This window comes from Xenopus laevis, chromosome 9_10L (assembly GCF_017654675.1).
Source record: "Xenopus laevis strain J_2021 chromosome 9_10L, Xenopus_laevis_v10.1, whole genome shotgun sequence".
NCBI lineage: Eukaryota > Metazoa > Chordata > Amphibia > Anura > Pipidae > Xenopus > Xenopus laevis.
This window is the reverse complement of record NC_054387.1, coordinates 49037458-49053189: the sequence shown is the minus strand read 5'-3', so window position 1 is coordinate 49053189 and position 15732 is coordinate 49037458. Positions and strand designations below refer to the sequence as shown.

The 15732-nt window shown below is 39.3% G+C and overlaps 1 protein-coding gene across 2 annotated transcripts in view; it reads right to left on the bottom strand.

Moving 5' to 3' along the window:
* Positions 1–1412: 1412 nt before the first annotated feature.
* The window catches only part of abcc3.L (ATP binding cassette subfamily C member 3 L homeolog), a 57601-nt gene continuing 43281 nt past the window's right edge, over positions 1413–15732 (bottom strand). Inside the window, exons 24-31 of one of the 2 annotated variants that reach the window (XM_018235402.2) lie at positions 14594–14793; positions 7173–7299; positions 6899–7000; positions 6360–6506; positions 4903–5061; positions 4404–4570; positions 3535–3729; positions 1413–1814 (exon numbers count right to left, since the gene is read on the bottom strand). In XM_018235402.2, coding sequence (XP_018090891.1) covers positions 1706–1814; positions 3535–3729; positions 4404–4570; positions 4903–5061; positions 6360–6506; positions 6899–7000; positions 7173–7299; positions 14594–14793 — 1206 coding nt within the window. In that variant the 3' untranslated portion in view covers positions 1413–1705. Of the gene's footprint in view, positions 1815–3534; positions 3730–4403; positions 4571–4902; positions 5062–6359; positions 6507–6898; positions 7001–7172; positions 7300–10243; positions 10378–14593; positions 14794–15732 lie in introns of those variants that run through there. The other variant, XM_041575982.1, reaches the window with a different exon arrangement.

Genomic DNA, 15732 nt, shown 5'->3' with positions numbered 1-15732 from the left:
CCTGGGGGGGGGCCTGGCCATCAATTTTTTTTCCTCATGTGGGGTCCTAGCCACCAATACTTTTTATGGGGGGGCCCTGGCCACAAATGTTTTTTTATTGGGAGCCCTGACCACCAATATCTTTTTATTAACATGGGGGAACCCTAGCCACCAATATTATTTTTTTTTTTTACTGTGGGGTGGGGAAGGCAGACCTGTAGGTGGGGCTTGCGGTGGGTGCAGCTAAGGGGGCCCAGGACATTTTGTCGTATGGGGCCCTGCGATTTCTGATGGCGGTCCTGGGTTTGGGTACTTTTACTCAGACAGTCTCCCCTTGGTAATTGGACACCTAAGGGTCCTTTAGTTAACTCAGGCAACTATGTCCCTTTTCCTGGGTCTATATTAGTTTATGGGGTTGTCCACTAGGTGGCAGTAGTTTAAAGTATATAGGGGTTTAGCTCCATGTGCTCAGAGTCTTTCCTGGGACCTTGCCTCACTGGGAGGTATTACAGATCCATGTCTGCCGGTGGAAAAGCCAGATAGAGTTATTCAGTGATAGTGAAAATGGTTATAGTCACTCTAGGAGTGAGAGTCAGCACAGGGTAGTTAGTGAGCAGATGTGGCTCGAACGAGGAGTAGTAGTGGGATTAGAATCCCGTGATGTGTAAACCACTAGAGTAGGGACTACAGTGGGTGAGATGAGGACCAGATAGGGTACTAAGACCCCAGGCTGAATACAGTGGGTGAGGAGCAAATAAGGTGCCAAGATACAAGACCCCAGGCTGAGAAACCCAAGTGTGATTGTTCATCAGGATATTGCCTAGTGTTAGTGGTAATTATCTTTTGAGTAATATTGCTGCTGCTCTGACAAATGATTGGTCTTGTGTATTATTTCACCTGGAGCACCTTGTATTCCCCTGGAGGGATTATTACTGTCTAACACTATCCTGTCAAATAAACAAGTTAAAGTTTACTGCAAGGAATCTGAATCTCCACACACAGTTACAAATCCACAGTGAAACAGGGTGGGCTACATTTGTTAACAGCACAATCTCATATAGACATTTATTAAAGGCACTTGTGTTCAAAGACGCTCCTTGCACTTTGGTTGAGCTTGGTACCAGTGTATCCGGCCCACCTCCACTTCTAAATAACAAGCAAATGCACAACTGATGCAGAGAAATACTGGAGCTCAAGCTGGTGGTTATTCCAGGGTTCCCTTCAGATTGTTACATAAGTCTTACCTTATTTCTGATATAATATTTGTCAGTGCCAATCCCAGGATTGTGGGTGAGCATAATTTACAGTGCATATTTCTCAAGGAGAAGGAAAAAATATGAAATCCTTACACTGCCCTGGATTAATGGTATTTGTTCGGTAGCTTTCTTTTGGCCAGGCCCTTTGTTAGAAATGCTAATAACATAAGAAAAATATAAGAAAATTGGATATAATTTATTTTTGCAGGATTTTTGTAAATAAACATTTCTGGCACACACATCCCATGTTCAGAGGCAGGAATAAAAATCTCTTGTCCTTTCTCTTTCAATGTAGAGTTTCCGTACAGAACACAAAATCTTATGTACAAAATAGTTTAGCCCTATATCATTATAACTGTGATAAAAAAAATGTAAAAAATAAACAGTTTTCCAAACAGTATGTACAGTATGGACGTATAGAAAAATATCCCTTGAAATGATTTTGCTGATACGTGTAATAACAGTAACAATTAGGCTAACCCAGCATCCTTTGCCATTCCATAGAAAATTCCCTTTGATGCTATGAGATTGGTCGGAGTGTCAAATTCTGCGATTTTCCCTTTGTCTAAAACGAGGACTCTGCAAGGACAAAAAAACCCAAGAAGAGTTTGTTATAAAGATGTCAATGAACTGTTCACATTTTTTACGATTCTTCTTTCTTTTGCCAATTTAAATGGCAACTTAAATTTAAGAAACAAACAAACTTGTATGCAATTAAAAAACATTCTTGCCAATGAGTTAGCAATTATAGGGTAAGTAACCCGTCAAGGGGTGGTTCACCTTTTGATAAACTTTTAATAAGTTATATTCTGAGACAATTTGGCATTGGTTTTCATTTTGTATTGTTGTTTTTGGGTTATTTAACTTTTATTCAGCAGCTCTGCCGTTTTCAATTTCAGCAATCTGGCTGCTAGGGTTCAATTTACCTTAGCAACCATGCATTGATTTGAATAAGAGACTGGAATATGAATAGGAGCGGCCTGAATAGAAAGATAAGTAATATAAAGTAGCAATAACAATACATTTGCAGTCTTAAAGAGCTTTTGTTTTGTAAATGGGGTCAGTGACCCCCCATTTGAAAGCTGGAAATAAAAAAAGAAGGCGAAAACTATAAGAAAGAAAAAATGAAGGACAAATGACAGCCAAAGCCAGAACAGCCAAAGTATATCCACCTTCAAGTACCAGAACCAGTAACAAGATAATGACAATATCACTATGATGTCATTACTATTTCATAGATTTCACTAGATTCAGACAGGCTGAGAGAATTGAAAGGGAATGGCCTTTGCACTTGCAAAAGCATTAGCAGTGTTCTTAGACAAAGAAATCTAAATTTCCAAAACAGATTATTGATTACATCATCACAAACTGATGATGTAATTTAGAGAAGCCAAGGCGGGGGGGACCATATCCAGCACATCTTGCAATTTAAGTGTAAAAGCATTAATGCATTTATTGCTACAAGATGGATAGCACAAGCTTCAAAGGGTGTGACTCGACTCCCCAAAGAGTAGCGTGTGTTTTTCCCAATCTTTTAGATATATTGTGATGTCATTGTGGAGCAGCTGGGGCATTTAAGTACTAGATCAAGCATTCACATAGTGGTGTGTTGGAGACTTTCACTATTCCAAGGGACAAATCCAGACAAAGGCCTCTAACTAGACAACCTTGCCTTCCAACATGAACCAGTCATTGTGGCTAATAAAGAGGCTTAAAGGAGAACTAAAAATGTACTTTACATTCTGAGCTTCTGTACCAGCCCAAGGCAACCACGGCCCTTTAGCAGTAAAGATCTGTGTCTCCAAAGATGCCCCAGTAGCTCCCCATCTTTTCTGCTGATTCACTGCACATGCTCTGTGCTGCTGTCACTTACTGAGCTTAGGGGCCCACTCACAATATACAGTACACATAGAATAGAAATGTCACAATATAAGGCTGATTAGTAATTAATACAGATAATTACTATATGGCAGCACAGAAACCAGTGCAACTAGCATCAGAATCTAATAATCAGCCCTGTAGCATCAGCTTATATTACAGGCCAACCTCATTTTCTGCTTGATAATTTGCAACGACCCCTAAGCTTAGCTTCTCAACAGCTGCTCAAAGCCCACTGAGCATGTGAGTGTCGCAGACACTTTCCAAGATGGTGACCCCCTGTGAAATGTTTGAAGTCCTGGATACAGAGCAGAAAGTATCTATGTATTTAAAACCCCTCCAAGAAATTCAATGCAAGCACATATTTGAGAAATAGCAATGCATCTGCAGAACAGTAAATACTGTATTTAATAAAGAGAACCTGGTGTAATCCATGATGGTGTTGAGTCGGTGGGCAATGGTTAGCACCGTGCAGTCATCAAACTGAGTCCTAATAGTCATTTGTATAAGATCGTCGGTTTCCAAGTCGATAGCGGCTGTGGCTTCATCTAGGACAAGGATGCGGGTTTTCCTTAGAAGAGCCCTTGCCAAGCACACCAGCTGCCTCTGTCCAACACTACAACAGAACAGTGGAAGAAGATGTTGCATATTTTATATATATATATCAACTTTATCTCCTACAAAGACACAATTTCATGAGAATGAAGAAGACTTCAGATTCATACTTTGGTGAAACCAGTGGGATGAACTGACATCCAATCATATCTAGTATAAAGGGCTGGGTCTTTCTGCATTCCCTGGTTCTATATTTCATAAATCTACATCCAACTTTAAAGCCATTGTCAGAAAATGTATTTTTTTTAAATGGGATATCATCATGGTGATACAGGGGGTCCAGAGCCCACCGGGGCTGTCAACTCAGAGGACCCTGTCTGCCAGAGATCACAACCCTCCTCTCCTGCCCTCCCATTACCACAATGAAACATCCCTTCCATGAATTCCAGTATAAAAAACGTGGGAGCAAAATGTTAAAGCCCATTGCACACAAGTGGTCTAGAGTTCTAATTGGGAAGGAAAGGGCAGCATCATAGTGGTTATAAATGGGTACTTTGATATTGTGTGTAGTGATGGATGCCAAAAAGTTGGAAAACAGAGTAAATTTCCCGAAATGCATTGATGTCTATGAGCGACAATTTTTTTAGCCGCGGCACCATTTTTTTCACCTATGAGCGTCATTTTTGCTGCAAAACATTTCGCTCATCAAAAATCTCATGTAATTACGTAACAAACCTCAGATTTTCTCCACCCTCCGAGCATTCATACTCCAGTTGGGAAGGCTGGCCCGCAACAAATTTCTTCAGGTTTGACAGCTCCAGTGCCTTCCAGAGCTCATCATCACTGTACTTGTTAAATGGATCAAGGTTCATTCTCAAAGTTCCAGAAAAGAGTACCGGGTCCTAAAATATAGCAGGATATTCAAAGCAACCCTTTATGTATGGATCATCTCTGTCATTACTGTTTGCAAAAATTCAAATTTAGAGATTTTTTCAGGAAAAAAATTATTCACAATGGTAAATACAATCTCAATTGAACTTGGATAATCTCCTTAAAGTAACCTGCTCTAAGCAAGTATGGGATCTGCTGTGCCGAATGCTTGGGCTTTGCTTGATATGTTTATTTTTCACAATTTGGAGAACTCCATGAGATATGGCATTGCTGTATCTTGTAGCTATCTGGTTGATTGATTTACGTATATAGGGTTGTCTTTGTTGTATAGGGTGGGCCTTACCTGAGGAATAATAGTAAGCATGGAACGGAGATCATGGAGACCAATCTCTGATATATTCACACCGTCTATTTTAATTATTCCTTCTGCAGCTTCCAAAATCCTGAACAAACAAAGGGTCATCGAAGACTTCCCAGCCCCGGTTCTGCCAACAATTCCTACCTAAGGATAAAAAATCAGATGGCTCACATTATGACCTGCAGAAATTTAGAGAAGTGCAGGGTGCAAAGTGTGCAAAACATGCTGGATTGACCCAGATTTTTGCACTGTGCACCCTGCCCTGCACTTAGTAAGGGACCCCTAGAGTGTTCTGGCATCTCTTTGAGCAATATTATGGGATGGTCCTGTTGAAACTACCTATAAAATCACTTGTTTCTAAACTGTCAGTCCCCCTCATGCTTTATTAAAGCTCATTGTAGGGAAATAATAGTGCCTGGTAGTGATGGGCGAATTTGCTTCACGGAAAATTTGCGAAATTCGCAAAACGGCGAAAAATTCACGAATTGGCGCCGGCGTCTCGTTTTTGACGCCGGCGCCTGTTTTTTTGTGAATTTTTTCTGGCAAATTTTCTCAGGCGTTTCCAAATTTATTCGCTAGCGGCGAATCGCGCAAATTTGCCGCAAATTCGCGCCTGGTGAATAAATTCGCCCATCACTAGTGCCTGGGCCACTACCACTGGTTTATGAGATGAGATAGGTAAGATTATGGCCAGGCAGCTTGAGAGCAATGGAGGATGAAGCCAAGTCAGTTGGCACCACACCCACCAGAGATAAGGATAACAAAGCAGCAGAAAACTGTTTATACAGTTGATTTGACAAATTGAAGATTAAAACCGAAGGTTGCTTTAAAGTGGTTGTTCAACTCAAAATTAACTTTTAGTATGATGTAGAGAGTGATATTCTGAGACAATTTGCGACTGGTTGTCATTTTTTATTATGTGTGGTTTTCGCGTTATTTCGCTTTTTATTCAGCAGCTCTGCCGTTTTCAATTTCAGCCATCTGGTTGCTAGGGTCGGCAGCTTAACGGCCCGTGTGTGGGGCCATCCCCAAATGATATCTGGTCGAAAGTCGGGCAGATGTCGATCGGCAGGGTAAAAAATCCAGTTGGATCACAGGCGCATCTGTTCGTTGATGTGGTCCTGCGATCCGACTGCCCGTATCGCCTCCATAGTTGGGCCATAACAATGTATGCCCATCTCAATGCAGGCATATTGGGGAGAGATCCGCTCGCATTGGCGACATCGTCAAACGAGCGGATCTCCCTGTGTATGGCCACCTTTACTTGCAATTGTTTTTAGATGGGGTCACTGATCCCCAATTGAAAGAGTCAGAAGAAAAAAGGCAAATAATTCAAAAACTATAAAAAAGAAAAAATTGAAGAGTTGCTTAGAAGTAGCATTCTATAAAAAGTTAATTTAAAGATGAACCACCTCCCTTATTCGTAACATGTTCCATTTTACCTTTTCTCCTCCGTTTACTTTGAGATGTAAGTTCTTCAGCACCAGATCCAGACCAGCTCTGTACCGGACTGAATAGTTTATCAGTTCCATTTGCCCTTTGCTAGGCCAGTCCTCTGGCGGTTTCTTCTCTTCTATGTGCCAGGGCGCCTACAAATGAACCAGTTATTGCTCATTAAAAGATCTGCTTAGTTCAAATTAACTGAATAAACATGGGGATAATGTTAAGGGGCCTATATATCATGCTGTGTAAAATGAAATTCACAGAAAAAACAGTGTAAAAAGCGGTGTAAAATAGATGGCGAATTTATCAAAGTGTTTGATATTTTATACCATCGAACACTAAATTTGCGGTTGTTTTTTTACATTGCGTCAGACATTTGTAATAAAGTTCTGGAGGAAGTTGCTCAAAGAAAAAGTGCATAAAAATATTACGCTGTTTTTATGCTGTTTTTTATACGCCGATGCCTGGTGATGTGTGGCAAATTATTGTGCCGTATTTTACACCGCATAATAAATCTGACCCGTAGTGTAATATGTACCTCTGTCTCGTTCTCTGCATATTCCTTTACTCTCTCCACAGCTACAATATTGGTCTCCAGATCTGAAGTCATCCTCACCATCCAGTTTAGGGACATTGTTACCTGCAGAGTCAATGAAATAAAACCATTTATGGATTAAAGTGAGAAACTTGTTTGATGGCAATTTGAGTTGCGTTTGCTGGATTTATTTCTTCTAATGCCTCTAGTGCAACATGACTGTTAACTATTAACTAGTGTTTTAGGAAGAACACAAGATTTTAAGGTTTGGACATACCTGTAATGCATAGGACACTGACAGACCCACCAGCCCAGGGCTTAGGTGTTCCCTGCCAATGACTGCAAACAGAGCAGCAAACAGGACCACACAGTTGCCAACAAACTCCACTCTGACACCCAGCCACCTGTGGAGATATAAGGTAAAAACACAGTTGAGATTATCCCCTCTGCTATACAAAATTGAGTTTATGGGAGAAGTCCTTCAGAGCTTTCTGGATAATGAGGTTCTGGTTGACAGATCCTTTACCTGTACTTTCTTCCGCACAGTCACAGTCCCTTCCCAGACACTGTTATCCCACTGTTACTATAGGCACCATCTCTCCCTACTATACCTGCTATCCCACAGTCACACTCCCTTCCCAGAGACTATTATCCCACTGTTACTATAGACACCATCTCTCCCTACTATACCTGTTATCCCACAGTCACAGTCCCTTCCCAGAGACTATTATCCCACTGTTACTATAGGCACCATCTTTTCCTACAATACCTGCTATCCCACAGTAACAGTCCTTTCCCAGAGGCTATTATCCCCATCTGTCTCCATCTCACCGATTTTCTCTATCTTACCCTATTGTCTCTATATTGCCCACTGTCACCATCTTTCCCTATCTTGCCCTATAGTTATTGTTGTATCCTGCTGTCTCCATCTTGTCATACAGTGGCCATCTCTTACTTATGTTACCATCTTGCATCACTATTGGCATTATATCCTTCCCTAAAATAACGCTTAATTAAAGGGACAAACAATTTTACAGTTGAACAACACTGATATACAGTTACATTCACATAGAAAACTGCTAAAAAATATTCTTTTGTCCAGGTAAGAGAGAGGCACTTGATAATGAGTTTGTGTCTCAGGTAAGTTGGAGCAGAAGTAGTTACCAACAATCCCAACTTCCAGCATGATCTCTGTCTGCAAGTGCTGGATATGACTCATGTAATGCTCTTTATAAACACATTAGTGCTATATCTTTACAAAGAATTGTAGTGGTGCAGTGGTGCAGATACTTGGTGGGTAGAGCTCTTGGCTCGTAAAGCTGAAGTTCTGGGTTTGAATCTAACTTGAGTGTTTTGTGAAAGAGGATTTTCTACTAAACTCTTAACTTTTTCATTCTAGAAATGTAAAAAAACTGTAGTGTAGTGTCATTCATGACAGAGAATATTTTGATTTCAGTATTTTGTGATACTTGTGATAATTTAATGTGACTTATCTGCATAACAAACCTGCTCAGCTTTCTGACCTCAATTTCTGACCTTAATTTGAGCACAACAGTTTTCAATTTAAAAATGTTTTTACTCTTAAAGGCCAATGGCACTTTAAAGGCCACTCTTTTAAGCAGTCCAAAAATACATAATTAACAGGCGCTGGGACAATCTATTTGTGGTGCTTTAATGCGTTTTGGGCGATTTACAGATTAGAAGGGCAACAAAGCTCAATGTGTTCCATCACCCAAAAGCACAAGGAATGTATGTGTATATATTCATACACTAGTGTTGGAAAGTTTGGGATCACCTAGAGATGTGTTTTTTTTCTACAGCATCATGCCATCCCTTGTAGTCAGAAGACTATAATTTGGAAGGTGCACAACAAATTCTTGAATCATTGCTGAGATGCAAATCCCATGGAAACTGCCCAAATGAAGCCTCCTAATGAATTAAGTCCAAAATCAAACATAGGGATTCCACACTCAAGTATAAAAGTCAAAATGTATTGTATCAAAAACGTACATATCGCCAATTGGCCCTACGCGTTTCAACCACATGGGTGGTCTTCATCAGGGGCAAAATAAATAATGAAGACCAACTGAAATGTTGCTTAGAATTCCCCATTCTACAACATAATAAGAGGCAGATTTATCAAAGGTCTAATTGAAAATTCAAATTTTTGAAATTCGAATTTGAATTTTTTTATGGCCAAAACTGTCAAATTCGACTTGCTTAGAATTCCCCATTCTACAACATAATAAGAGGCAGATTTATCAAGGGTCTAATTGAAAATTCAAATTTTTGAAATTCGAATTTGAATTTTTTTATGGCCAAAACTGTCAAATTCAACTAGGGAATTGTTATAATTCAATTCGAGATTTTTTTTTTAAAATTCGAATTCAATTTTCAAAATATATCATACACCAGCCCTTTAAGAATTCAAATTCAACTATTTGCCACCTTAAACCTGCTGAGTTGCTGTTTTAACCTATGGAAGACATCCTGGGATCAATTTGGAGTTTTTTGCAGCCTTCCAGACATTCAAGTTATTTTCGCAGAAAAAAACCTCAAATCGAGTTTTAAAAACTCGAATCTAATTTGATTTGAATTTGCAGGTCGATCCCATTCACCCGATTTTTATAGTAAATTGCAATTGGTCGAATTTGGAGTTCATGGGAGTTTAAAATAACTTTTTTGGATCACCCCTTTCAGGAGCATGCACACATTATCTTCATAACATCTTCAGATGGAAGACCCTGTTGTGGGCCCATGACCTAACTAAAAACATGTTTGAGGACCAGATAATATTAAAATGGTGATGTCTTAATATGAAGTCTACAGGGGGGGCAGTGACACTGATTTTTAGATACAGTATATATTTGTAACAATGTTAATTGGATCCCTAATATAATTTGTCTGAGGGGGCTGGTAACTTCTAGTTACACCACTGGATATCAATCAGTGCAGACTACAGAATGTCTCTGTTTAGGGACCTGGTATCATTGCACTATAGCTATTCCTTGTATATAAAGGCTCTTAGGGGGTTATATAATAAAAGGCACTATGTTTGCCCAGGAGCTTTAACCCATAGCTACCAATCAGCAGGTAGAATTTACTGATCAGATGTTTTAAAGGCAAACATCATATTGTTTATTATGGGTTACTACTCCTTAGTGCCCTGTATTATATATGGGAGTAATTCTTCTAAAATTATCTATAAATCTTGAGTCTTTTAGCCTTGAAAATATATAAAATGTGTTATTTATATTTAATTACCTGCCACATAGACAGACAAGATGAGAATTGCCTAAGTACCGAGATGGGGAGTGAGTCATTAACCACATTAAGACAATGATTTACCTTTTGGAACTTTATAAAAATCACACTCCGGGAGGGTAGAAATTGCCCAACAGGCAGGAGGGCAGCAGCAGGAAAAAGAGGAGCAGAGGAAAGATTTCTGGGATCCAGAGGGTAAGAAATACAGGAAAAAAAAGCTAAAGAGCAAAGAAAGAAAGAAGAAAAGGGGAGAATCAGAAGAACGGGATCAAAAGCACTCACATGAACAAAAAATCTTGTTAAATTATTGTGTCATGCAAAGGAAAAAAATAAGGAATTAAAGAGAAGGAAATAAGAAAGATAGTGTGACACATGGCAACTCAAAAAGGAATTTACATTCTTCACCAGTGGATACCGGTGGAAATTGAGACATCTTAATATGTCTTTGTCATGAGTCTGTAATGTACTTATAGTGACATAACTGCTAGTACTGAGTCCCATCATATGTTTGCTCCTTGGCTGAAAGTTGGCTGATCCAACCAGTATGTCCTTGGCCTACAGTTCACTGTGTTATGTGGCTGCTCGCACACTCATTTACTTGATTAATAAGGATCTTGGCTGCCTAGAATTTCCTCCTATCTCAAGCAACATCTTACCAACTAAAGGAGATATTTACCAGGAAATATGATCATATCAGCCCTGTAGAAAAACTAATATTCATATTGAATAGTTCAGATATTGCTTGGGTCATGTATATGTATATATATATATATAAAATACACAAAAGCCATGAAAATCTTGTACATAATATCCTTATAAACGGTGAGTTCTGATGTCATCAGTTAGAAACAGTGAGTTCTGATGTCATTTCTGTCACATGACTCACTGAAATCTTCGTATTATAATAAATAAAGTACCCCCAGTTGCAAAATATGAGGATATTAGAAGTTACCTCGGAGTTCCATGACCTGTATAAAAACACTCTTGCCTTCGGCTCGTGTTTTAATATGGTCATGAAACTCCTCGGTAACTTATAATATCCTTATATTTTACAAGAGGGGGTACTTTATTCACTATATATTTTCGCCAGGATTATAATACAATCATGCCATATTTGGACAAGCAGGAGACCATTGTCCTGGGCTGTATATTGCCACTCTATTTAGAATGGAAGCAGAGGACCTCACACCTGTAAGGCTAAAGAGGTGGTTCACCTTCAACTTAATTTTTAGTATGTTATAGAATGGCTAATTCTAAGCAACTTTTCAATTGGTTTTCATTATTTCTTTCTATTTTCTAGTTTTTTAATCGTTTGCTTTTTTTCTTCTGACTCTTCCCAGCTTTTAAATGGGGGGGTCGCTGACCCCATCTAAAAAGAAAGGCTCTCTAAGACTACAAACTTTATTGTTATTGTTACTTTTTATTACTCATCATTCTATTCAGTCCTATTTGAGTCTTTTATTCAAATCAATACATGGTTGCTAGAGTAATTTGGACCCTAGCAGCCAGATTGCTGAGCTTGCAAACTGGACAGCTGCTGAATAAAAAGCTAAATGACTCAAAAACCACAAATAAAAAATGAAAACCAGTTGCAAATTGTCTCAGAATACCACGTTTTGTATCATACTAAAACTTAACTCAAAGGTGAATAACCCTTTTAAGCATTAGTACTTCTATTCCATCTCTTTCTAAAATACACTGAACTCTTTCTACTGTATCGACAACTACTTCTAGGTCTAGTTGTCTAAAGGATTTATTTATTTGAGTCCTATTAAACGGAATGTCAACCCAAAAAAAATATTCTGGCCAATAAAAGAAACCACTGTTCTAAGCAATTTTGCAATATACATTCATTACGAATTTTCTAAGGTTTTAAGTTATTTGTATATGTATTGCTATTGAAAGCAGTGTCTGTCCCTTTCTATTCTCTGTCCTGGTGCTTCAGACTGTTAAACTAAGACTTTTGCAACATTGTTTAAAAAGTAACAACTAAGAGTAGGGCAAGCACTTTCAATAGTAATTGTTTTTATAAATAAGTTTAAAAGGACTGAACAATTTTAATAAGTGCATTAGGCACATTTTTATTTTGGGGTTGACTTGTCCTTTAAAGATATTAGTGTCTGCATATTTTGAAACCCTTATGCATAATATTACACTTATCTACACTGAATCTTAGCAGTCTCCTATCAACAACAACAGCAACTATTTGGGGGCAGCTGCCGCCAGAAGCAGAACCCCCGATGCTGCTCCACCTTTTCCGCTCTACACTTAAAACTTTAGCGATGGAGCAGGTCAAAAAGGGGGCACATTGATAATGCAGCAAACGCTATTGCACTTGCTGCCATAGCTGAGCCGATTTTCCAGTCTAAAAACTGGAAATTTGGCTCCTAAAGTTACAGAGGTGGCTTTTTGCCACCCCTGATAACTAGACGCTTGCTGCTGCCTAAGACAAGGTTCACATCTTGTCTCATGGCAGGAGAAGCCTTGCCACCCAAACTGCCACTTTATCCAGCCCTGCAAATATGATCCTTTTTGGTTTCAGTTCAGCTCCATGGTTCATGATCTGAGAATCAATGGTAATTATTCTAGAGGGAGTAACAGTTGTTGGGAGTTATAGGGCCTAGCAAGAAACCTACTAAGTATAGTTAATTTAAATAATTTATGTTTGTAAAAAAATGTCCTATCCCATTTTGATCCCAAAGGTGCTGTTGGTTGAGCAGTTAATGTATTTCACACTGTTCAGAGTGTTGTGACAGAGCAGGAGCTCCATCTACTGTGTAATGAAAACCACTGCATCTGCAGCTAAACTACTTTTCTCATCTGACACAGAACATGTCTGTACATTGTTTGTTTAATACTAAGAAAATGTTAAATGCCATCCTACATCATGTTGGACAGACAAGCTGCATGCTACAAATATAGAAATATTCAATGGGAACGTGAAGATATGTTTAAAATTGTTATTAAACTTCAGCAGGAAGAGCTGATTGCGCACAAGTTTGCTAGTCTTTTGTGATAGTGAAGTTTCAACTTTTTATGACAGAACTGACAAAACTTAAAACACTTCTAGGAGAACAAAACTGCCCCCCCGAGCCTTCCCTTCCTGAACTGCACCACAAAGGACCCTTTAGCCATTACTTTGTTCTGTAAAGGCCATCTCATGCCATTTCAGGTCTTCTTCTCAGCAGTCACCAACTCTGAGCATGCACAATTCAAGACAGATCCACATTGGCTTTAACTGTACATTCTCCTGCTAGAAGATTTCGAGAACAGGACCTGAAGTGGCACAGGATGGTGTCTGTCAATCTTGTTGCCCTACAGAACAGTAGAGAAAAGAACATTGTTTAGGATGTCCAAGGGGTGTAGTTCTGGAGGGGGCCCAGTTATTAATTACTAAGGGTTTTATTCTCCTTTAAAGGAGAAGGAAAGTCTTCATGCACTTGAGGGTGTCAAATGTTAGGCACCCCCAAGTGATTGTATTGACTTACCTGAAACCCTGAGGCCGGTGCTCCTATCAGCGGAAAACAGCACAGGCTCGGAGGTTATACCAGTGAGCACCATGGAGAGTTCTTCTTCCATCTTCCTCTTTCTTCACACAGCTGTGCATGCGCAGCAGAACGAAAAGCCAAACTTTAACTAAAAAGTCGGCTATTTCGTTCAACTGTGCATTAGTTTGCCCTGGGAAATTTGAAGAAAGAAGAAGCCAGAAGAGGATTGCTCTGTGGTCCTCGCTAGAAGAACCCCAGCCAGGGGATTTCAGGTAAGTAAATACAATCACTTGGGGATGCCTAACATTTGGCACCCCAAGTGCAAGATGACTTTCCTTCTCCTTTAAGAAAAGACATAAAAATTGAGAAAGAGATAGAGGGTCGAAGAATCGAGGAAGTGGAAGGAAGTTGAGGGTTGAGGGAGACCAAAATAAAATGAGAGAGAAATAGAAGAAGACATGGGGAAAGAGTAAGAATGGATAGGAAATAGAGCAAAAAGCAGATTGAAAACACGGAACAGAATAAATGAATATAAGAAGAGGAATGCAGCAATGAGGAACAAGAACCAGGCCTTCGGAAAAAATAAGACATCAAAAAACTCAGCACCAGGTAGTGCTACAAAACTTTGGTGTTGAATGAGTTTGTTTAGCCACTGTTTCCCCTACAAAAGAAAGCTAAGGTAACCTGAGGATAGCCGCGGGTACATTGCATTACATGTACAGGATTAATATTAAGTGCCGCTGGAGTGTGTCCAGTAGAACAAATAACTTGCTGATGCTGAAATGAATGCACATTCAAATGAAAAAGTATTCAAAATGCAAATTCACCCACGATTCCCTGATTAATCATCTGCCCCAGGACATGTATAATGTAATTTGTTTTTATTAACAATGGGCTGCATTTGCATTTTTATTGAACCTCGGCAAACAAATTACCGATATCTCACCTGTTTGATACGATGCCTGGGTAATAACTTTTTTGGTTTTCGTCAACTTTGTTATCACTTAGGGAAATGAAGCTGTTTTGCCTCCCGTAGGCCCGGATAATGCTGGCTCCTGTGATGGTCTCAGAGAAATGAGAATATATAGGAGAGCGGCTGACGGACTCAAGACGCTTTAATTGGCGGGATGTTGCAACGTAAAATCTCTGGAAGGTCAGAAAGAAATAACAAACATTATAAACTAACATTGTTATCAGAGACACCAGGACAGGAAAATAATTGAAGGCTTTGAACTTTGGTGCTGGTGAAGACTGTGACCATGTCAAACCTGACCTTCTACTTCAAGGACAAATTACCATATTGGAGCTATCTTATACTGTACAAATCATGAGAACTCATTCAAAAGACAATTATGCCTGATGGTCAAAGAGTACATGCAAAGTAATCATAGACCTTCTATTACAAAATCCAGAAGACCCAAATAGAAGACAAAATCAGATTGCAATGACTTTGTTTATTAGCCTTATACTCACTAGGAATCCCTTATGGTAAAGTCACCAATATTGCATAAGCATAACCATAGGACAAAAAACAAGAGCAAGTGGGGCATGACATGGCCTATATTGAATGGATAGACTGGGGCGTTTGCTCTTCATTGATTGCTAAGTCAAGGCAAGCAGCATCAAGCTATTCAATAAAAAACAGCTCCACTGAGTGGCCAAAGATCTATCAACCTACTTTCCATAAGTATTAATGCAAGTTCCAAATGGTGGCTTGTTCTGGACACTCCCAACATGATGTTGGGAAAGAGATTAACCAAGGAGCAAAAAGTAGAATAGAGAATAGAACAATTGTTTTCAAACAATAATTGGTCTTGCAAATTGCATTAAAATTGGGATATTTAAAAAAAAATGTCACCCATCACTACTCATTACATGGTTACAGATATGTAGAAACATTGGTATAACTGTCACCCCAACCCTCATTTTAGGGGTACCCAGCGCACAAATAAACACTGACCCCAAATCTCACCCTAACAGTCCTTCAGGCTAGGCCCCCTTAGCTCATAACAATGTTACATATATAGAAACATTGGGGTAACAGTCACCCTGCTATAGTTCCAGGGGTACCCATGGCACAAATAA